The sequence below is a fragment of the Tamandua tetradactyla genome, chromosome 14, assembly GCF_023851605.1.
Source record: "Tamandua tetradactyla isolate mTamTet1 chromosome 14, mTamTet1.pri, whole genome shotgun sequence".
In the NCBI taxonomy this organism is placed as follows: Eukaryota; Metazoa; Chordata; class Mammalia; order Pilosa; family Myrmecophagidae; genus Tamandua; species Tamandua tetradactyla.
In genome coordinates, this window is record NC_135340.1 from 54942363 (window position 1) to 54966748 (window position 24386).

A 24386-nucleotide genomic window follows, 5' to 3' on the forward strand; every position below is an offset into this window, starting at 1 on the left:
GGCACATGGCGAACACAGCCAGGGTTTCTCTCTCAGCTGGAAGGGCACATGGTGAATATGGTGTCATCTGCTAGCTTTCTCTCCTGGCTTCCTGTTTCATGAAGCTCTCCGGGAAGCATTTTCCTTCTTCCTCTCCAAAGTTCACTGGCTGGTAGACTCTCCTTCTCGTGGCTATGACATTCTCTGCACTCTCAGAGATCTCTCATTCTCCAAAATGTTTCCTCTTTTATAGGACTCCAGTAAACCAATCAAGACCCACCCAAATGGGTGGAGACACATCTCCCCTAATCCAGTTTAACAGCCACTCTTCATTGGGTTACATCTCCAGGGAGATGATCTAATTACAAACATATAGTATTGAATAGGGATGACTTTACAAAATGGAATTTTGATTAAAACATGGCTTTTCTAGGGGACATACATCCTTTCAAACCAGCACAGGCAGTGTTCCTTTTTCCTCAGTTTTTTTGGAAAGATTTGAGTAGAATTGATTTTAGTTCTTTTTGGAATGCTTGATAAAATTCCCCTGTGACACCATCTGGCCCTGGGCTTTTCTTTGAAAGAAAATTTTTTATAACTGTTTTGATCTCTTTACTTGTGATTGGTTTGTTGAGATCTTCTGTTTCTTCTTGAGTCAGTATAGCTTGTTTGTGTGTTTTCAGGAATTTGTCCATTTCATCTAGGTTGTCTAGTTTGTTGGCGTATGGTTAATTGTTCATAGTATCCTCTTATGATTTTTTTAAAAATTTCTTCAGGGTCTGTGGTAATGACCCCCCTCTCATTACTGATTTTGTTTATTTACATCCTCTTTTTTTTTCTTTTGTGAGCTTGCTAGTGGCCCGTCTATTTTATTGATTTTTCTCACAGAACCAACTTTTAGTTTTATTGATTCTTTCTATTGTTCTTTTGTTCTCCCATTCATTTAACTCTGCTTTAATCTTTGTTATTTCTCTTCTATTTGCTTTGGAATTAGTTTGCTGTTCTTTCTCAAGTTCCTCCAGGTGAGCAGTTAAGTCCTCTATTTTTGCTCTTTTTAATATATGCATTTAGGGCAATAAATTTCCCTCTCAGTACAGCCTTTACTGTATCCCATAAATTCTGATATGTTGTATTCTCATATTCATTCATCTCCAAATAGCTACTGATTTCTCTAGCAATTTCTTCTTTGACCCACTCATTGTTTAAGAGTATGTTATTTAATTCCATCTGTTTGTGAAAGTTCCTGTTCTTTGGTAGTTATTGATTTCCAGCTTCACTCCATTGTGATCAGAGAAAGTGCTTTGAATAATTTCAGTGTTTTTAAATTTATAAAGACATGCTTTGTGCTGCAACATATGATCTATCCTGGAGAATGTTCCATGAGTACTAGAGAAGAAATGTATATCCTGCTGTGTTGGGGTATAATGACCTGTTTGTATCTGTTAGGTTTAATTCATTTATTGAATTGGTTAAGTTCTCTATTTCTTTGTTGATCCTCTTTCTGGTTGTTATCTATAGAGGAGAATTGTGTATTAAAGTCTCCTACTATTATCGTTGCAATGTCCATTGCTCTCTTCAGTTTTGCCAATGTCTGTCTGATGTACTTTGAAGATCCTTGATTGGGAGCATAGACATTTATGAATGTTATTTCTTCTTGGTGAATTGTCCCTTTTACTAATATATAGTATCCCTCTTTGTCTCTAATGGTGTTTTTACATTTAAAGTTTATTTTGTCTGATATTAGTATAGCTACTCCTGCTTTTTTTTGGTTACAGATGTTTGTTGGACAAACATCTTTGTCCACCCTTTCACTTTCAATCTATTTGTATCCTTGTGTCTAAGATGAGTCTCTTATAAACAGAATTTAGCTGGATTATATTTTTTAATCTATTCTGCCAATACAGATTAGATTTAATTGATAAATTTAGTCCATTAACAAAGTTATTACTGTAAAGACATTTCTTGAATCTACCATCTTATACTTTGGATTTTATTTGTGAGAGCTGTATGTTCTTTTTCTTCTTTCTCTTTTTGTCCTTTAGGTCACCCTTACTGGTACTCTTCAATTCTGTACCCTCCTCCAGACCTTCCTCTCCTGTTTTTTTTCTTAGTCGGCAGAACTCCCTTTAGTATTTCTTGTAGAGCTGGTTCTTTGACATATTCTCTCAGCCTTTGCTTGTCTGTGAAAATTTTAATCTCTCCATCAGTTTTGAAAGACAGTTTGGCTGGGTACAGAATTCTTGGCTGGAAGTCTTTCTCTTTCAGGATCTTAAATATATCATACCACTGCCTTCTCGCCTCCAAAGTGGCAGTTGAGTAGTCTGAACTCAGTCTTAACGTTGTTTCCTTGTATGTAGTAGATTATTTTTCTCTTGCCACTTTCAGGATTTTCTGCTTCTCTTTAACATTTGACAGACTGATTAGTATGTGTCTTGGGAAAGGCCTATTTGGATTTATTCTATTTGGAGTTTGTTGGGCTTCTTTGATTTGCATATTTATGTCTTATATAAAGGCTGGGAAGTTTTCCCCCATTGTATCCTCCACTAATCTTCCTAGTCCTTTACCTTTCTCTTATCCTTCTGGGACACCAGTGATTCTTTTATTCGTACGCTTTGTTTTGTCCATCATTTATATCCTGGTGTGTTGGGGTATAACAACCTGTATGTATCTGTTAGGTGTAATTCATTTGTTGAATTGTTTAAGTTCTCTATTTCCTTGTTGATCCTCTTTCTGGTCCAATTCAAAATTTTCCATCTTTTTTTGTCATTTGCTCTTTTTGTGTGTTTGGAATCAGTTTTCCTGTTCTCTAGTTCACTTATTCTTTCTTCTGCCTCTTCAAATCTGCTGTTGTTGTGTCTCTAGTCTATTTTTAATTTGGTCTACAGCATTGTTAATCTCTGTGGTATCTGCTATTTTTCTATTTATTCTTTCAGATTCCTCTTTATGCTCGTCTAGTGTCTTCTTGATCTCTTTTATGTGATTAGCCAGGCTACTGATTTTATTTAGTACATTTATATGAACATCTTTGATAAGTTGTTCCAAAGTCTGTGTCTCCTCTGGTGTTTTAATTCGGTCATTAGATTGGACTGTATCTGTCTGCATCTTCATATGGTGAGTGATCTTCTTTTGTCTTTGGGGCATCTAAATATCTTGATAGCATTACTTTGGATGTTGATTTCCTTCAGTAGTCTAAAGCTTTGTATTTGCAGGACAGGTATGGAGCAAGATGTGGGGAATGGGGAGGGTCACAGCAGTGTGGTGACAGGTTGTGGTGCAGTTATAGGCACCGGTCCAGGACTCTACTCTGGAGCCTGTGAGTGTAGGGTGTAGGTCATGGTGTTGTGGTCATGTGTTGCAGGAACCGTGGGTGTGAGGTGCAGTTCAGGCAGGGCTTGGGGTACTAGACCAGGGTTCAACGTGGTGGGAATGGACATAGCGTGCAGCGGGACACAGATGATGGGGGCTAAGTGGATGCACAGGGGATGGTATGTGGGCGGGTTACGGGTGGGCACGTGAAGCATGTGGGTCATGGGTGTCAGGGTATGGGGAACAGAGAACAGAAGTCTGGGCACAGGGAGGTTGGGGCATGGGTGTGTCCTTGCGCAGGGGTAGGGGCCCAGGGGCACCAGTATGTGGATGTGCGAGTGTGTAGGGGCAGAGCATAGGTCACGGAGGTTGCAGGACCTGTGTCGGTTAGGTGGTGATGGGTGGGCGGAGCCATCTCCCAGGCCCACAGGTACAGAGGTGGTGTGGAGTAGAGGTACCTGCTAGTGCAGGGCAGAGGATATGTAGCACAGTTGTGCCCGAGAGCACTGCTAGATGTGAAAGAAGGGCAGTTGTGCTGTAGGGTGGGGCAAGGTTGTGCATGTTTGTGGGGTAGAGGGAGTGGGTCAAGAGGTCTGTGCATGGATACCTGGGTGCCTAGCTAGGAGGAAGTGGCTGTGTCGGTGTATGGATCTGGGGGGCAGGGCCCTGATGTGCGTGTGCGCAGAGCTCAGGGGCAGCAGGGTGGGATTGTGACTGGGGTGGGATTGTGCCTGCAGGGTCTAGGGGTGAATGTGGCCTGGATGCTCAGGTCAGTGCTTGTCCAGTGCTGAGGGGATATGGCTTGAGTGGACTTCTGTGTGTGCACGCATCTGGGAGGCCGGGTGCTGATGTGCGCATACACCAGTTCAGGGGGGCCAGGTGGAATTACACAACTCTATAGGCTGGGTGCAGGTGTGGCCTGGGTATGAAGCCTGCAGCCTGGATGCTAGGTAACTGCCTTCAGGGGGCAGGGAGGGGGAGGGGGAGTCAAGGGGCTGGCCACTGTATGCAGGTCTTGGAAAGGGCAGGGGCTACACTGTGCTTGCACAGGAGAGGTGGGTGGAGGCTGAGACAGGCTTAGGTGCATGTGTGGGGCTGGGCTATGGGGCGGATACTCACGGGGAGGGGTTTCAGGGTGTGGTTGCTTGGAGCGCTGTTGGGGTTGGGTGATGGGGTTCAGGTGCACGGGGTATTGAGGGAAGTCGTGGGACGTGGGGCAGGGTGGCGCGCCTGAGGATAGCACATTCAAGGAACACAGCTTGGCTTACTTCTTGTCCCTGTTTCCCTGTCTGTGCACTCCTGACAGTTCTGGTTCTCTGTCTGGAAATGGACGTGCTAGACTGTTTGCACTAGCTGGCAGGTCTCCAATTCTCTGCCACCTAGTTTTTTTCCTTTTTCAACCAGGGCCTCCCTGTGTGTTGTTGAAGACTCTAGCAGGTTACTTACACCCTGGAATTGCTCTCCCAGTCTTTTTTCTGTCCCTTCTCTAGATGTTCTTTGGAATAGGGGTGAATTCGACCTATCCTATTTTGCCATCTTCCCAGAAGTTCTTATGAACTTTTTTATTTCTGTGAGGTCAATAATAATGTCCCCTTCTCATTTCTGATTTTATTTATTTATTTGTCAGTGGGCTAAGGGTTTGCCAATTTTGCTGATCTTCTCAAAGAATGAACTTTTGGTTTTGTTAATTTTCTCTATTTTTTAATTCTCAATTGCATTTTTTTCTGCTCTAACTTTCTTTCTTTCTTTCTGCTTGCCTTGGGATTCGTCTTCTGTTCTTTTTCTAGTTTCTTCAGTGTGCAGTTAGGTCTTTGATTTTAGCTCTTTTCTTCTTTGTAATATAGTTATTTAAGGCTATAGATTTCCCTTTTAGCTCTGCTTACACTGTATCCAATAAGTTTTATGTTGTGATCTCATTTTCATCCATCACAAGATGTTTACTGATTTCTCTTGCAATTTCTTCTTTGACCCTCTGTTGTTTAAGAATCTGTTGTTTAACTTCCATATAATGGTGAATTTTCCAGCTCTCCACCAAAACAGCTAATTTTTACTATGACGAAAGAATTCCAGAGGGACAATAAATTGTTTCCGATATTCATACTTTTTGCCTATCTCTTTTTGAAGATGAACTGAGTTATGATCTTCTTTCCCTGATCTCTCATCTAAAATAAAAGGGGTGATTAACAGTGGCTAATTTAAAGACTTTCTTTGGCAACAGAGCTCCCTGGGTGGCCTTTCACCCAGGTTCTGCTGGATTCAAGGCCTCTTTGAGTAAGAGAAGGTGGTGAAAGCAACCCAGAGGTTACATTAGCAGAATAGTGAGTGGTAACAACCTAAAGTTGATGTTACTGTCTTAAGTGCTCTCTGGTGGTAAGGAGATGCCACCTGGAGAGCTTGAAAACATTTATTTTCGAATGAATATAGTAAATAATATATAACAAAGTGCCTATTTCTCAAAAAGAATTTTTTTAATTAATATTTTTATTGACAAAACAACATACAAATACAAACATTCTTAACATCAAACATTTCATGTATGGTATATAATCAGTGGCTCACAATATCATCACACAGTAGTATATTAATCACTATGATCATTTTTTAGAACATTTGCATTACTCCAGGAAAAGATATAAAAAGAAAAAACTCATATATACCATACCCCTTACCCCTCCCTCTTATTGACTATTAGTATTTCCATCTACCCAATATATTTTAACCTTTGTTCCTTTCTATTATTTGTTTATTTTTTTAATTCTTATGTTTTACTACTCTGTTCATCAGAGGAGTATCTAGGGAACAGGAGTATCTGTTCCCTAGATAAAGGGAACATCAGACATAAAGTTTTCACAATCACATTGTAAACGTTATATCTATATACAATCATCTTAAATAAACATGGCTACTGGAACACAGCTCTAGTTTCAGGCACTTCCTTCTAACCTCTCTAAATACACTTTAAACTAAAAAGGGGTGTTCTAGTTTGCTAGCTGCCGGAATGCAACACACCAGAGACGGATTGGCTTTTAATAAAAGGGGATTTATTTTGTTGGTTCTTCAGAGGAAAGGCAGCTAACTTTCCACTGAGGTTCTTTCTTATGTGGAAGGCACAGGATGGTCTCTGCTGGTCTTCTCTCCAGGCCCCTGGGTTCCAACAACTTTCCCCGGGGTGACTTCTTTCTGCATCTCCAAAGGCCTGGGCTGAGCTGCGAGTGCTGAGATGAGGAATGCTGAGTTGCTTAGCTGTGCTATGTTGCGATCTCTCGTTTAAGCACCAGCCAATTAAGTCAAATGTCACTCATTGCAGCAGACACGCCTCCTAGCCAACTGCAGATGTGATTAGCAACAGATGAGGTTCACGTACCATTGGCTTATGTCCACAGCAATAAGACTAGGTATGCTTACCTGGCCAAGTTGACAACTGAATCTAACTAACACAAGGGGTTATCTGTATTATGCGTAAGAATAACCTCCGGAATAACCTCTTAACTCTATTTGAAATCTCTCAGCCGTTGACACTTTGTCTCATTTTGCTCTTCCCCCTTTCAGTCGATAACATTTTCTCAATCCCTGATGCTGAGTCGCACCTCATTTTAGGATTTCTGTCCTACATTTCCAGGGAGGTTTACACCCCTGAGAGTTATGTCCCATGTAGAGAGGGTGAGGGTAGTGAGTTCACTTGCCATGTTGGCTCTCCAAAAGAATTTGAGGCAGTTTATGATATAAAACACAACATAAAAGAGTCAATTTAAGCGGGGCAAAAAATGAGCACTATTAGTAATTACATTGTCTATAACTGTCAGATACTCAGTTGAGTTTTGAGTTTTCTGACAACTAGTGCAACTGGGAAATGCACTAGGTGATAGGTTGTAAATAATTTTTAAAAAAAGAAAAGGTACATAAGGTCCCTGGTGAGAAGCTGAATCTCGGGTAACATTCATTTGAACGATATTTATAAAACCACTGGTATTACAATTTGAAGACACTGTTAAATGACCTTCTGGGAAACAATGACAAAGCCAATTCCCAACATTAAGCATCATCATTGCTTTGTATCCATCTGGTAACATGGATGGGGAATCCAGGGAAGCAGATACTCAGTATGTCTGTAATAAGGCTTTCTTAAATATTAGCAGGGCCAGGTATCACTATAGTCAGAGTTGAATACTTGGAAAAGAGGTTCATTCTGATATTTGACAGAAAATAGACATACAGTTTCTTTTTCTGCATAGGTGTGCGCTAGCTGTAAAAATGCCTGGAAATAAGCCACTCATTTTCCTTACCATGAAGCTGGGTCTATTTAAGTAGTTGACTGAGAATAAAGATTTCTATACTGTATAATATGAATGAGTTCATTTTTCAGGTAAAAGTTAAGAACAGACCAACTTCCTCAACCATAATCTCAACTATAACCCTTGAGGATATGTTGAATAGATGAATAGTTCATCTTACTTTTTAGTGTATTTCCAGCCTGATAGCCTCATGTGAATGCATTTAGTTATAAAATACCTACCCACATTCCTTTGAGCTGTTGAAGGAATTGGTCTATCGTATGGGTCATTTGGAATGATCTATTTGGAGACTGGAGGATAAGAGATGTCTACGGTGACATTTCAGTAAATCGTACTTGACAGTTAATGTATTTTGGAATTGGCCTTTTGGATGAAGATGAACATTAATAAGCGAGCACAGATCCTATAGAGAATCCTTCTGGTCATGACCAAACTCTCCTTGATTTCCATGTTGAGCGGAGGGAGACCTGTGTGATCCACTTGCCAAATTGTCCTCTAAAAAGATCAGAAAATTTGTGCTTCAAGATGCCTGTTTACTTTGCCAACAGATGGTCACATTTTTAAATAATATAATATGGAAAAAAACTCATTTGAATTAGCATTTCCTTGATTGCTTGAGAGGTTGAACAATTTCATGTTATAAATGGCTATTTTTTTCTGTAAGTTTGCTTTTTCTAGACTTTTGCCCATTTTTCTTATTTCTGACCCATTTACGTATATTTATGACACATAGTACGTTACAAATACTTTTTCACAGTTTATCTTTTAACTACATTAATAGTGTCTTTTACCTTATAAAGGGTTTTTTGTTTTATTTTGAGTTAAATCTAGCTTTTTTCTTTTTGGGCTCTAAGTTTTCCTTCATGCTTAGAAAGGTCTTGCCTACCCCAAGATCATAAAAATATGTTCTTATATATACTTTTATTGCTTTTATTATGTTTCCCTACATTTAATCTTTTATCCACATTCTTATTTTTATGTCTGGTATGAGGGTGCTCTTTGCTTTGTTAGAATAGGGTTTTACTGCTAAAAGAAATTGAGTAAAGACTTGCTAACAAAATGAATCAGTGCTGCTAGAGTTAGCAGCATTAATTGTCTACCTGACAAAACCATCAGAAAGATTGGTATTCAGTAGAGTCATTGTTAAATTCTAAGATGCTCAAATGAAACTGTAGAACTGATGGTCGTCCTGACACCAAGTGGCCTGTGAGGAGACACAGGGTGGAAAGTGGGAACTTGGAAGGAACAAGAGGAAGTCACAGTATAGGTGTGATGAAACATGATGGTATACTTTGGTTTTAAATTTGTCTCAGAGGTTAGAATCTCTTCTACTGGAATGATAAAACTAACAATTCTCTAGTTGCTTTTATTTCATAGGCTCTAATTAGAATTTAATTCTTTTGTCTTTACACTGTCAATATCAATAGTCCTATCTCTCTCAGTTAATGAAGTTTCATTTCTTCTGTTTGTGACAGATGTTAGACTATGATAGTAAAACATTTAATTACTCCTTGTGCCTTGACAGTAATTGAAAAAATATGCATATATATATATATATATATAACTTAAGTGGAACCCTTCAGAGCAATTCCCAAAGAGTACTTCCCCCCTTCCTTCTTTCTCTCCTTTTTTTTCTTCCCTTTGGTTTTGTTTGTTTTTGTTTTTTAAGAATTTTAAAATACTATTGCTTCTGGGGATAGGGTATAGAATTATTTGCAGATTTCATATACTAATTAGATAACAGTTTCTTTTCTAGATTTGTCTTTAATAAACTGCATTATTATGCCCTCAAAAGTACCATTTTTCTAAGAGAATCTATTTATTCTTCCAAAATAGTTGCCCATCTGGCTCCAGGAGACTGTTCTGCCACATCCTTTCTCTATTTAGAAAATGCCTTGGTATATGGCAGTTGGGAAAAGCTTGCTTGTACAATCTTACTTGACACAACCTGAAATTACTTTTTAACATTAGAATCACCATAGCAACACAGTTGCAGGTGCAACTGCACAGAATGACATGGTAGAGAATAGCATGAGGTAGTGAGGAGGAAGGCATGACAGGTAGAGTTAAAAGTGAGTTGGACCAGCTAGAAGGAAATACCTGAACTTGTGGAACTGTAATCCATACCATACTTTGAAATTTGTTCCAAAATTACTTGTTAAAATGTACTTTGAGGGATGCAAGAGTAGTTCAGTGGTAGAATTCTCAACTGTCATGTGGAAGACCTGGTTTCGATTCACAGCCCATGCACTTCCCCCACTCCAAAAAACAAACAAAAAATTCAAACAAATGGTGCTGCAATAATGGGAAACTTACATGGAAGAAGAATGAAATGTGACACCCCCCCCATACAGCATACAAAACAAAAGTACCTTGAAATTTGTCAGTTTTTTGTATGTATGTTATATTTCACAATAGGTTTAAAAAAATAAACATACCTTTAAGAGTATGGTTAAACTGTATTCTTAGGGAAAATTTATGTCATTTAATATTAATATGCTAAAATTAAAAAGTAAAAAATAAAATTGGCATTAGGAAAAGTGGGTTGGAAATAAGGAAAGGAATGAGAGCTCTCTGGTAATTTGCCATAGAGAAAATCCTACATAAAGGCCAAACTTTAAAAATAGGTTTTTTTTGGTCTCTTCTTCAGAAGCAGCCCATCAATAAGGGAGTGGTTGTGACTCCAGTTCCTCCAAGAGAAAAATCATCTCTGGCTTACACTCCCGTCAGCCAGCAGTGCTCACATCAGTCTCTCACCGCTGCAAGTCAGAGCATCTTGTGTTCGAAGCGGTCACTCAAGCCCTCTGCTCTCTCAGCAACCAAAATGAATGTCAGGTAAAGAAGTTGCTCCAAAATGTGATCAGCTTTAGTTCTTCTAATACATTACAAGTGGACTACATCGAATATGTTTTTATGCTAGTGGAAAAGAAAGAGATCAGGAACAGAGAGATCAGTGAACAGTTTTTATCAGTTCTGTTTTCTTGGTTTTCCCAACTTCCCTAAAGCACATATTTGATTAAAAAGTAAATATAAAAAATAAAATTCATACAGATATTCTTCATTTTATTAGTTTAATGTATAACTGCAAAGGTATATAAAAAGGAATTTTCATTGATTTAAATACAAACCTGAAGCTGAATTCCTCTCAGTGCAGTGAACTGAAACATTGACTCTTCCCCAAGTATCAGCACTGTAAGCTGTTGGGCCCAATAGCATCATAGGCCATTCATGCCCATGATCCCCTTTGTTTTCTTTGCTTTTTCCTTTCCTTCTATTAGCTGTGACTGCTCCCATAGACGAACATCTTCAGGCTCCTTTCTTCTAATATCCCAAATTGTGTCCTCCTATTTTTAAGGGCATTTGAACCATCTATTAGAACTAGTGCATGATACTTCCCTAGCACATGCAATCATAACATTGTTTCTAAAACTTAAAAATGCCTTTAAGTTTGGAATTTTCTTTATTGAGAATATGAAGTACCTATAATTGGAAAGTCTTTTTTATTTCATGTATTTTAAGAACGTGAGGGTCAAGGAGCTAGTCCTTGCTTCACTGCAGATCAGACAAACCAGACTGTACTTTGCCAGTTACCTTCTAACACATCTAACTTTCTTAATGCTATCACAGAGTCTTTGGAAATAATCTGAGGGTATTGGTTCAGTATCATCATCTCTAGTTATAAATCTAGAAGCTCCTTCTGTTAACATACCACAGCCAACCCTTTCTATATTTATATTTGTCATTACAGAATTTTCACTAAATCTAAGACATCACTGATTGAAGACTCATCATTTTATGAGCCATTAGGAAAAATCACTGCCAGTTAATTGTGGCATGCTACCAATTATAAAACACATCCTAATTTCAGAGGTGTTGAAATGTAGAAAAGATATTCAGATCATCAATGAAATACATTTTTGGAACTTTTCCATAAGTAGAGAATGGACTTGTTATGTGGACCAGTCAAATGAATGCCGTTCTTCTAGGAAGGTGTTAGATCTGTTCCTGTCAATTCTGACATATCAGTCTCTCATTCCCTCTGACTTACCATCATCAAGAGGAGGAGAAAGAAGGGGAATTTCACAGGGTGCCTCTTGAGTGCTACCTTGAAGGAGACAGGCATCTCCCTCAAGCTTTGCCTTCTATGGTGAAGGCGTGGAGAACAGAAATGCAGACCATATTTCACGGATTATGCAGGTTGATAAATGATTTGCTTTAGCATCAGCATTTAAAAACATGTCTATTCTGCAAAAGGGGTTCATTCTTCTAGCAAGTATTTATTGAGGCCCTTTGATTGCTTGATGCTGGCCAAGTGGTTTTCTTTATAAGCATGGCACAAATTACTCAAAACAACTACTCATGTTTTGTTCTCCACTGTCCTATCTAGATTTTCAGCTGCTACTAAAGATAATGAACATAAACGTTCACTGATCAAGACTCCAGCCAGAAAGTCTCCACATATGATCATTTCTGGGAGTACCCCAAAAGGCCAGACTGTGCTCGGGACACACAAGTTAAAGAACACCAAGGGGGATTTGGCTGCTGGTAAAAAACCAAAATTTCGTGTTCGTCAAATGTGTGTCTTTCTGAAAGTATTAAGTACATCCATGTCCTTAAAGCATCTCCATATCTACAAAGCAAAATTTTACCGTAGAGCATTTTTCACTTTATATTGGTGAGGGAAAGGCCAGCGATAAAAGCATGAAATGAAATCAGCCTGAGGCACCCTCCTGTTCCAATGGGGTGCTGAGATGGTGACCCTCCCTGAAGAGCACGCAGCCTCTTCCAGGACTTAGGGAGCAGAAGGAGGATCACAAGTATTCACTACAACCTCTGGATGGTCCTGCAGAACACAGTTTTGAAACTAACAGGATCTCAGACCACAGAGTTCATGAAGTAAATGCTACACTAATTAGTCAGGATAAGCCATACAGATCTACACACACTGTCTATCTGATCATCACCTGCGATGCTCAGGTGGTTTTCAAAAGGATATTTCAATAGCAGTGTGAAGGTTTGCAATAATATAACCAATGGCTATTAGAACAAACTATGTCAGGATTCTTCTGAGAGTCCTATTGAATGTTGAGTCTTGGTTCAAGAGTTAAGAGCCTTTATTACACAGTAAAGGATTGCCAGATTCCCTGAGACTAGAGGAATCCAGGATAAGAGGAGAGTACTGTTGTTGGTAATAATCAGCATGGAGACCCCCTCTGAAGATTTCTTCATGCCTTAAAGACTTCAATTAAAGATTGACTAGTGAGACTAACAGCTCAACTTTTAAGAGAATCCCAGGGGTGGGAATAGTAAACGTATGCTTCCTCCTCTAAATGACCTTTGTCCACAACTTACCCCTTGACCTTAGCTATATCAGAAAGCTGGGGTTCCATGTACCATTACAGATCATACTGTGATATTGGGAACAAGGGGGCTTAGGCAGGGGTTGGTGCTAAATAATGGCTCATTGCTTCTCCTAAGACATGACTGTGTCATTATGTAGAGAGCTGGGAGTCACTGCACAGCACCCACCTACCTTATAAGAAAGGGCTCACACATATTTATATAAGGGCATGGGCATGAGGTCAGGACTAATTGTTCATCACGTCTTGAGCCTTCCCCTTGAAGTAATCCAGAGGTTTGGTCAGTTGGAATGGGATAGTTTTCCCCCCAATATTAGTCACATATGAATTTTACATAAACAAAATCAAATTATGGGTTTTTTTCTGTGATTTGCTTCATTCACTTGGCATAACAACTTGAAATTCATTCATATTGATAAATGAGCTATAGTTGATTCTTACTGTATTTTTCAAGGGGATGAATATATTACAGTATATCTATTTTATTGCTCACAGACATGTTATTGCAAACTTTTATGACAAAAAATTGTTACTACAAATTGCATAGCTAAGAACATTTTTGAACATGTCTCCTATATGTGTCAAGAGTTCCTCTGGATCCAGGAGTAGAACTACCAGATTGTAGGGTATGCAGACATTTGGCTGTACCAGTTGAATTGTACCGGTTTATTTTTTTGTTGTTTAATTAGGTAGTCCTGGATCCTTCTTGCTCATTGACAGTACAGGCTAGTGTTAACATTTGGGACTAAGCTGGGTGCAATCAAGTGGCTTCCCTGTGAGGGAAAAGACTTATAAAATGTACCAAATGATTTAGTGCCCAACTCCAGCAAAAACGCTTACTAGATTACACCGTCCTGGTATATTTTTAACTTTATGGTACAAAAATTCAAGTTTTTAAATGATAATAGTCTATTCGTAATAACCAGAGCCAATGAATATTTTCACCTATGTGATATTAGGTTTCTTATAGGTTTCATACCTATTTGTGTGATCAAAAATATTACTATTAAAAATAAATGCAGGGGCGGGCCGCGGTGGCTCAGCGGGCAAAGTGCTTGCCTGCTATGCCGGAGGACCTCGGTTCGATTCCCGGCCCCAGCCCATGTAACAAAAACGGAGAAACAAAATACAATAAAACAAGAAAATGTTTAAAAGATGTTTCCCTTTCTTCCTCCCTTCCTTCCTTCTATCCTTCCTTCCTTCTCTCTGTCTTTCCTTAAAAAAAATAAATAAATAAATAAATAAATAAATAAATAAATGCAGGAGGGCGGGCCACGGTGGCTCAGCAGGCAAGAACGCTTGCCTGGAATGCCAGAGGACCCGGGTTCGATTCCCGGTGCCTGCCCATGTATAAAAAATACATATATATATATATATATATATATGCAGGAGACCTGGGTTCGTTCCCCAGTCCCTGCCCATGCAAAAAACATATATTTTTTTTTAATTTTTTTTATATATATATGAGAGAGGACAGGTGGTTCAGTGGTAGAAAGCTCACCTTTTCATGCAGGAGAACCAGGTTCAATTCCTGGACCATGCACACAAAAATATATATATACATATAAGAAAGAGGAATCTAATCAGGTAAACAGCCTGAAAAATTACCCAGTTATTTCCTGAAACAAGATTCTTACCTTCCAAGTAATACTAGGAAATATCCCAACATTCAGAATATTTGGAAAGCCATTAACAGGTGAAACAAGTCTCAGTGGCTAGATTTTCCTGTTATTGTTTTTTCCTTTTTCCCACTCTTTTTAAATAAGCCCTCAGTTATTTCAGACTGCTTGTATAGATTATATTTTTAAGACTAAGAAATGATACTTTGATAAAAATTATCTGAAACAGGTATTTTATTTTTAATTACGGGGTTTTTTTTTTTCAGTCATGACCCCACTCAGGTTGACAGCTGAGGCAATGCAGACCCCAGTCACCAGTAAGAAACCAGTGTTTGACCTCAAAGCAAGCTTGTCTCGTCCCCTCAACTATGAGCCACACAAAGGTATGTGGGATATTTCCAGGTAGAGGGCATGCAAAAGACTTAAGGTTAAACAACTGCACTGCAGATATGAAATATTTCTGGTGACTCAATGGAAGCCTAACTTGACGACCTAAAATTCTTTCCCCTGCCCCTGCATTAACATGGGCACATGATTTAAAAGACTGTCCCATAAACAAATGAGTAATCAAGAATTATTCTATTTTTATTAATCAAAGACAACTTCTAACCAATATTACCACAAAGAATTAATATTTCATTTAAAATCAAGAAACTTAAACGTTTGTGTGTGCAGCCTCTTCTGGATAAATGAATATTTTCTTTACAACTTCTAAAGAATTCCCTGTTGGGAACCACTAATCCATCTGGGACATTTCTTGACTAGCTGTCACTCTTGGGCATATATTAATGTGACCTTACATCCATTTAAAATGTCAATACCTAATATAAATTACCTTTCAGTGCTTCTGGAATTACTTTAAAACAAAAAACTTCCCAAATGAATCTTATGTATCCATGTTTCTTCTTTAAATTACTAATGTTAATAAAACATATATCTGAGTTATTTAGAGGTAAGCATCAGCTAAACTTTGGAAAAAAAAAAAAAAGTCCCTACTTCCCAACCAACTCTTCCCATTCTTTCTCCCCAAGTCTTTCTCATCCGTGGCAGTGTCACCTCTGTCCACCTAGTTGTTCAGAGTTCTTGACACCTCAGTCTTTCTCAGACCCCCACATTAGTCATCAGCTAGTTTTCTCAACTTCACCTTTGAAATACATCTTTAATCTAACCACTTTTCACCCATCCACTGCAACTCCCTTTGCTTTAGGCCACAATCATCTCTTACCTAGGCTCCTAGAATAGCTTCTTTGTTCCCATCTACAGTAGTTTAAAAACAAATCAAGGAATACAAGGGAACTTCCTTAAAATGATAGAGGGAATATATGAAAAACCCACAGCTAATATCATCCTCAATGGGGAAAAATTGAAAACTTTCCCCCTAAGATCAGGAACAAGACAAGGATGTCCACTATCACCACTATTATTCAACATTGTGTTGGAGGTTCTAGCCAGAGCAATTAGACAAGAAAAAGAAATACAAGGCATCAAAATTGGAAAGGAAGAAGTAAAACTATCACTGTTTGCAGACGATATGATACTATACGTCGAAAACCCGGAAAAATCCACAACAAAACTACTAGAGCTAATAAATGAGTACAGCAAAGTAGCAGGTTACAAGATCAACATTCAAAAATCTGTAGCATTTCTATACACTAGTAATGAACAAGCTGAGGGGGAAATCAAGAAACGAATCCCATTTACAATTGCAACTAAAAGAATAAAATACCTAGGAATAAATTTAACTAAAGAGACAAAAAACCTATATAAAGAAAACTACAAAAAACTGTTAAAAGAAATCACAGAAGACCTAAATAGATGGAAGGGCATACCGTGTTCATGGATTGGAAGACTAAATATAGTTAAGATGTCAATCCTACCTAAATTGATTTACAGATTCAATGCAATACCAATCAAAATCCCAACAACTTATTTTTCAGAAATAGAAAAACCAATAAGCAAATTTATCTGGAAGGGCAGGGTGCCCCGAATTGCTAAAAACATCTTGAGGAAAAAAAACGAAGCTGGAGGTCTTGCACTGCCTGACTTTAAGGCATATTATGAAGCCACAGTGGTCAAAACAGCATGGTATTGGCATAAAGATAGATATATTGACCAATAGAATCGAATAGAGTGCTCAGATATAGACCCTCTCATCTATGGACATTTGATCTTTGATAAGGCAGTCAAGCCAACTCACCTGGGACAGAACAGTCTCTTCAATAAATGGTGCCTAGAGAACTGGATATCCATATGCAAAAGAATGAAAGAGGACCCGTATCTCACACCCTATACAAAAGTTAACTCAAAGTGGATCAAAGATCTAAACATTAGGTCTAAGACCATAAAACAGTTAGAGGAAAATGTTGGGAGATATCTTATGGATCTTACAACTGGAGGCGGTTTTATGGACCTTAAACCTAAAGCAAGAACACTGAAGAAGGAAATAAATAAATGGGAGCTCCTAAAAATTAAACACTTTTGTGCATCAAAGAACTTCATCAAGAAAGTAGAAAGACAGCCTACACAATGGGAGACAATATTTGGAAACGACATATCAGATAAAGGTCTAGTATCCAGAATTTATAAAGAGATTGTTCATCTCAACAACAAAAAGACAGCCAACCCAATTACAAAATGGGAAAAAGACTTGAACAGACACCTATCAGAAGAGGAAATACAAATGGCCAAAAGGCACATGAAGAGATGCTCAATGTCCCTGGCCATTAGAGAAATGCAAATCAAAACCACAATGAGATATCATCTCACACCCACCAGAATGGCCATTATCAACAAAACAGAAAATGACAAGTGCTGGAGAGGATGCGGAGAAAGAGGCACACTTATCCACTGTTGGTGGGAATGTCAAATGGTGCAACCACTGTGGAAGGCAGTTTGGCGGTTCCTCAAAAAGCTGAATATAGAATTGCCATACGACCCAGCATTGCTGGGTATCTACTCAAAGGACTTAAGGGCAAAGACACAAACGGACATTTGCACACCAATGTTTATAGCAGCGTTATTTACAATTGCAAAGAGATGGAAACAGCCGAAATCTCCATCAACAGAAGAGTGGCTAAACAAAGTGTAGTATATACATACGATGGAATACTATGCAGCTTTAAGACAGGATAAAACTTATGAAGCATGTAATAACATGGATGGACCTAGAGAACATTATGCTGAGTGAGTCTAGCCAAAAACTAAAGGACAAATACTGTATGGTCCCACTGATGTGAACGGACATTCGAGAATAAACTTGAAATATGTCATTGGTAACAGAGTTCAGCAGGAGTTAGAAATAGGGTAAGACAATGGGTAATTGAAGCTGAAGGGATACAGACTGTGCAACAGGACTAGATACAAAAACTCAAAAATGGACAGCACAATAATACCTAATTGTAAAGTAATCATGTTAAAACACTGAATGAAGCTGCATCTGAGCTATAGGTTTTTGTTTTGTTTTGTTTTGTTTTGTTTTGATTTTACTACTATTACTTTTACTTTTTTCTCTATATTAACATTCTATATCTTTTTCGGTTATGTTGCTAGTTCTTCTAAACCGATGCAAATGTACTAAGAAATGATGATCATGCATCTATGTGAGGATGTTAAGAATTACTGATTGCATATGTAGAATGGTATGATTTCTAAATGTTGGGTTAATTTCTTTTTTTCCGTTAATTAAAAAAAAAAAAAGAGAGAAGGGGTAATTGGAGCTGAAGGGATACAGACTGTACAACGGGACTGGATATAAAAACTCAGAAATGGACAGCACAATACTACCCAATTGTAATGAAATTATGTTAAAACACTGAAGCTGCGTGTGAGGTATAGGTTTTTTGTTTTTTTTTTTCTTTCTATTATTGTCTTAATTCTTATTCTGTTGTCTTTTTATTTCTTTTTCTAAATCGATGCAAATGTACTAAGAAATGATGAATATGCAACTATGTGATGTTATTAAGAATTACTGATTGTACATGTAGAATGGAATGATTTCTAATTGTTTTGTTAATTCTTTTTTAATTAAAAAAAAAAAACAAGGGAAGAGAAAAGGCTGAAAGGGACATTATTGGGACATATGAAGAAATGGAATATAAACTATAAGCTGGATATCAATATTAAATATCTTGAACTTGATAACTGCATTTAAAATAGTTACATCAATGAATATCCTGATTCTTAGGAAATGTACATGGTAGTACTAAGTTTTATGGTGCATGATTTATACCTATATTCAGTGTTCAGAAAATGGATTGATAAATAGATGGACAGGTGAACAGATGACAAATGATACAGCAAATGTGGCAAAATGTTAAAATTAGTGGATCCGGGGGTAGGGGGTGGGGTATATTGGAATTCTTTGTATGGGGTTTATGTTACTTTTATAACTGTTCTGTAAAATTGAAAGTATTTCAAAATAAAAAGTTAAAAAGGAAAAGGTCAGAGCACCTCACTGCCTTGTTGTTCAGAACCTCCAAAGTTTTCCCATCTCTCTACCCATCTCATCTTATTGCCTCCTCCCTCCCTAACTATGTTCCATACACATTGGTAGTTTAGCTACCCAAAACACGGAGCTCATTCCCACCTGAGTCTATAAACTTGCTATTTCTTCTACTGCACCTGGAGTACACTGTTCCCAGATCTTTACTGGATAATCCATTTCACTGTCACCACCTCAGAGAGGCAGTCCCTACCTTTCTTACCTCCCCCAATCATTCTATCGCCTTGTCCTGTTTTATATTTCTTTATAGCACATAGTACCACCTGATGTTTCAGGTGATTATTATCGCTACCTCTTAAAATGTAAGTCTAAGAGAGCACGAATTTTTGTCTCTGGTTCACTTCTATGTCCCCAGCACTTAGAACAGTTCCTGATATACACCAGGCACTCAGTATTACATAAGTGATGGACCACCACTTCTTGTGACTTTAGAAAACATGGATTAGAGCTTTATCTTTACTTATTATTTTTATATGCTAGACAAGTCGCTTAATTTCTTACACTTCATGGAAGAGAAAATGAATAAGTACTAACTAATTTCAGAGATTACTGAAAGGAACAACTGATGGGATGAGTGTGGAAGTCCGTTTTATAAAACGGGAGACAGTACAAATGGTCATGATTGGTTACTTGGTTGTGGTGGCTTTTTTTAATGTGCTGTGTAATTGGATTTTGTGTTAATTTGTGTTTTTTGTTCTGTTTAGTATTAACATTTTTTTTCTGTGACTTTCTAAGGATTTAAAAATGGTCTTTTTTAGTTTCAGAGAAAAAATGTCATTTATATCTGTGGAATATGAAATTGAAATATAGTGCACAATATAGAGTCAAAAGTCTGTAAAAAACAAGTATAAATATTGACTAGTAAGCAGGTAGCCACAGATGACGAGAATGAAATTGGGACTATAAATACAAGAATCTTCTTAAATCTATCTTTGTCTTCATTCTAAACTAGGAAAGCTGAAACCGTGGGGACAGTCTAAAGAAAATAATTCTCTGAATGAACATTTAAACAGAGTTAGCCTCCACAAGAAGACTTACAAACAACCTCGTCTCCAGACCAGGTAAATGCGTAATTAATCAGCAGTATAATTATTTTAAACTTGAAACACCAAATAAATGCAGAGCCTCTGAGAGATAGTCCCAGTAATAGTGGTGTTTAGAAGTAGAATCACCTATGGAACTTAGTAAAATTAGATGTGCATAGTCTCCACACCAGTGGATTCTGATTTAGTACATTTGGAGTGGACCTAAGCATCTGTGCTGTTTCCAAAACTCCATGAGTGATAGGTTCAGAAGAGGACCCGTATTCAGAGCACTGCTCTTGCATGACCTATCTGCCCAAAATATGCAGTTATATCACTCCAGACACCAACGCTCAAGTGCCTAGGGTGCATATGTTCACAGGTAGATGTAAATTCCTCACTCCCAAGGAAACCAGGTATATTTTATGGCTTTAAGCCCTACACTGGGAAGACCCCAAGATGATCCTTTGTGGCTTCCTAATTCAGCATGAAAACCAGGTTAAAGCCTGAGTCCATATTGCCTGCCTGAAACACCATTGATATGAGGTAGCCTGTCATTTGACTCCTGCCTCTACCCAGCTACCACCAAGACCTCTACTAATGGTATTTCTTATTTGATAGTTAACTTAATCTTGGGCTTGTTTTTTGGTTTCACCTAGCACCTCCCAGAAAAACATAGTAGTTTGAATCATAGACCGTATTGGCTCAAGGTTGAACACATTCACTAGATGACTGTGTGATTTTGAGACTGACATTTGACTTCAGGAATAGAGATTTCTCATTCAAAATGAACAAAAACAGTACATGGGTTCCAATTCCAAGCTGAATTAACATAAAAAGGAAAATTCCATTGTCTAGCCCTTTAACACAGCAGTGGCTTCCAGCTCCTAGAACCACTGTGAAGAGCATAGCGTCCTGTAAAAGTCTTCTACAAAAGTGTGCTGGGTGTCATTTAATTTGAATATCAGTCCAATGATAGATGCTTTAAAGTGTGCTGTGAGCTTCTTCGGAACCTAACATGTGACCTGTCCTTCACAGGGAAGAGCAACGGAAGAAGCATGAACAAAAACGAAAGGAGAAGAAAGCAAAAGTTTTGGGAGCTCGAAGAGGCCTCCTTGGGTCTACAGATCAATGATGTTTTAACATTCTGTAAATACTCTTTTATTCCGAACATTTCTTTCTTTTGTAAATATTTTTGTATTATCTTCCCTACTTGAGTCAAAAGACCTTTTTCTGCTCCTAACTTTTAAAATAATCTGTATAGTGTCTGTAGGCTCTGCACCTGCTATACCGCTGAAAAGATACTAAGAACTTGAAGCTAACAAATATCTTTACCTAACTCATAGTACACCTCAGTTTTCTAATAAGATCTATCCTGTAGATTGCTGACCTAGATTTTTAATGTGCTGACCTAGATTTTTAATGTAAAGGTCCCTCTGCTGGTTCTAATATTAACAGAATGCATACCTCTTCTAGGCAAAAGCGTTTATCTAATCTCAGCTAATTATGCCACAAGCATCAGTAGAAATTTAACAAGTTAAGAATAGGGGAAGGTGAGATAGAAAGGCCACCTCTTCATCTAATCTGGAGACTGTACTAATCTTAATCTTAAAACAAAATTCTCTGGCCCATTTTAGCCTTCCTTTTTTGAAAATAAAAGATGCAGGGCCATATGGAAATTGGAGGTTTGCTACTTTAAGGATTACTATGCTCTGTCAAGATAGCCTCTTATTCATTTAATTAAAAAGACTACAGTTGCATAGCATCATATTCATGTCTGTTGCACCTCAGTGTGCTTCTGAGTTTCATAGTGCTTTTGATTTTCATAAATAAATTTTTTTCTCATTTTGGTCAATTCATTGTTTATAAACTTAGTAGCCTACCAAAAGTTGATCCTAAAAGTTGAGTTGATCCTCAGAGTTGACCAGTTAAGATTAACAAAAATTTACATTTACCCTTCGTGCATCCTTTCCTGACCATCCCAAGAAGAAGTGACCATGTCCTTCCTTTGTATTCCCACAGCACCTATAAGATTTTATTATACTTACTGGTCTGTATGTGTGAGTCCTCAGGACCTGCACATTCTTTGGTGCTTGATAAATTCAGATTTCCCTATCAAGAGGCAGAGATCAGATCAAGCAAGAAACATCTGCATAACTGTTGAATACATTGCTGGTGAGAATGTAAAATGGTACAACTTTGGACTACAATTTGGCAAGTTTGTTTTAAAAAAGCTAAAAGAAAATTTACCATATGATACAGCCATTCTACTCCTAGGTACTTAATCAAAAGAAATGAAAGCATCTGTCCCTACAAAGACTTGTACGTCAACATTCACAGTAGCTTTATTTGTATTTGTAAAAAAATGGCAATAAACCAAATGCCCATTAACAGGTGAATGGATAAACTGTGTGCAATGTACTATTGCTCAGAAATAAAAAGAAACTATTGATACACACTGGAACATGGACAAATCTCAAAATAATTATGCTAAAATTTTTTATTGAAAAATTCAGACCAAACAGAGTACATGCTGTATGATTCCTTTCATATAAACTTCTAGAAAACGCAAAATAATCTATAGTAATAGAAAACAGGTGAAAGATTGCCTAGAGTTGGGGGGTAGGGGGTAGGAGGGATTACAATCATCTGGATTGTGATGGTTTCGCAGGCATATATATGTCAAAACTAATCAAATTGTACACATTAAATATGTATAATTTCATAGGAACACTGAGGTTTCTTTTAGGGGTGATGGAAATGTTCTAAAATTAGACTGTGGTAATTGTACAGTTCTAAAAAATCACTGAGTTGTTTAGTTAAAACAAATGATTTTATGGTATGTAAATTATACTTCAATAAAGCTGTTAAGAAAAGATAATTACATGGAAACATACAAAATATTGGCCAAGATACTGGAAAAGAGAGTTTTATTTGTAAACTTGGCTCTCTAAGGGTACTCTAGGCCATATTATCATTTCCTTCTTCCTCTAAAAAATGACAAGAACTGACTAATTTAAACTGTATTGATGAGAATCTTATTTTCAACATATCCAATCTGTGTTAATGAAATGACTGGAAGGCTTTGGGGACATTAGTCTAATTATTTAGTTTCTCCAATGGTTATAGAAGCAAGCCACTATAAAGTAAGAACTGGTAAGGATTGTACATCTTTGGTGGACTAGCTCTCTAAATAGTTATCTATCTCATTTTCCACTGACTTCTAAATATTTATCTTAATTTTCTTTAGCAGTCGCCTTTCCTCAAAAATGGATTAGAAAACAGAAGAAATCTATAAGGATTTCAGTGGTAGAGTGAATGCCATTAAGTTATCTCACAGGCTCCATGTTTGGAATCTGCCTGCCCATGGAAGAAATGATCCTAATAGGAATCATTCTCATTAAAACTAAGTTATTTACATAAGCACCTCTGCATCTGTACTTGTAGTCTATGAGCTAAAGCACAGCTCAGAACCTGCTTTCAAGCTTTGTTCCCCTTCTCTGGACCCTCTAGGCAAAAGCATTTAACCTTGTCTTAGAGAATATATACCAGCCATTGTTGCTTGTTGTTACAGACATACTTTATTTTGTCTGTGTCATTGTAGATGCTACTATCCTTAGTTTTGGAAGACAAAACTACCACATGATCTTTATTTAAAAAGTTTTGGGTTAAGGTCTGGAGAATTTTCATAGGCAAATTCTTCTGTGTGGGCTGGATCGGTATATACTCCAATAAAATCTATTTCCAAGAAGAATGGTCCGTCTACTTTATCAGCCAGGGTGAATCCTATAGAAGAGATCTAAAATTAGAGAAGGAAGTTGATTAAAATCTCATTCATTGTTATTATTCCTGGAGATTTAAAATCCCATAAGGGGATTTACTATAGCTGGGTTTAATTATCAGCCTTTAGCAAGTATACAATAGCTCTTATATGCTGTAACAAAGTAGAAGAGGAAGTCACAAGACAGTTTTTCTTCCCACATTCTACTTCCTCTCCTCCCCACTTTTAGACAGTCTGATTTACGAACAGTGGTGACAAAGGGGATGTCTAATGGAGGTTCCCTGAAGTTTTCCTGAATCTAATACAGTTCTTTTATTACAAAGCTAGGATAAAATGTAGGCAACCTGAAAAAGATACTGCTGAAATTTCTCCAGGATGGAAGTTTGGCCCAGAGAATAGAGCAACATGAATCAACATCACCTTGGGTCTAACAGGGATGGCTCTGAGTAGGAATTTTCATCTTTCGTTGGTCAGCCCTCAAAAATAGACTGAATTCATCTTTGCAGAGTTTTTTCATTAAAGATAA

General features: G+C 37.7%; 2 protein-coding genes across 6 annotated transcripts in view; one reads left to right on the top strand and one right to left on the bottom strand.

Annotated features, from left to right (window-relative positions):
* The window catches only part of NUSAP1 (nucleolar and spindle associated protein 1), a 52457-nt gene extending 28202 nt beyond the window's left edge, over positions 1-24255 (top strand). For 2 of the 3 annotated variants that reach the window (XM_077127500.1, XM_077127503.1), the window contains exons 7-11: positions 10228-10412; positions 11965-12122; positions 14823-14939; positions 20010-20118; positions 21118-24254. In XM_077127500.1, the coding sequence (XP_076983615.1) occupies positions 10228-10412; positions 11965-12122; positions 14823-14939; positions 20010-20118; positions 21118-21214 (666 nt within the window). In that variant the 3' untranslated portion in view covers positions 21215-24254. Of the gene's footprint in view, positions 1-10227; positions 10413-11964; positions 12123-14822; positions 14940-20009; positions 20119-21117 lie in introns of all 3 variants that reach the window. The other variant, XM_077127502.1, reaches the window with a different exon arrangement.
* The window catches only part of NDUFAF1 (NADH:ubiquinone oxidoreductase complex assembly factor 1), a 38494-nt gene continuing 36663 nt past the window's right edge, over positions 22556-24386 (bottom strand). For 2 of the 3 annotated variants that reach the window (XM_077127504.1, XM_077127505.1), the window contains exon 5: positions 22556-23878. In XM_077127504.1, coding sequence (XP_076983619.1) covers positions 23729-23878 — 150 coding nt within the window. In that variant the 3' untranslated portion in view covers positions 22556-23728. The remainder of the gene's footprint in view (positions 23879-24386) is intronic. The other variant, XM_077127506.1, reaches the window with a different exon arrangement.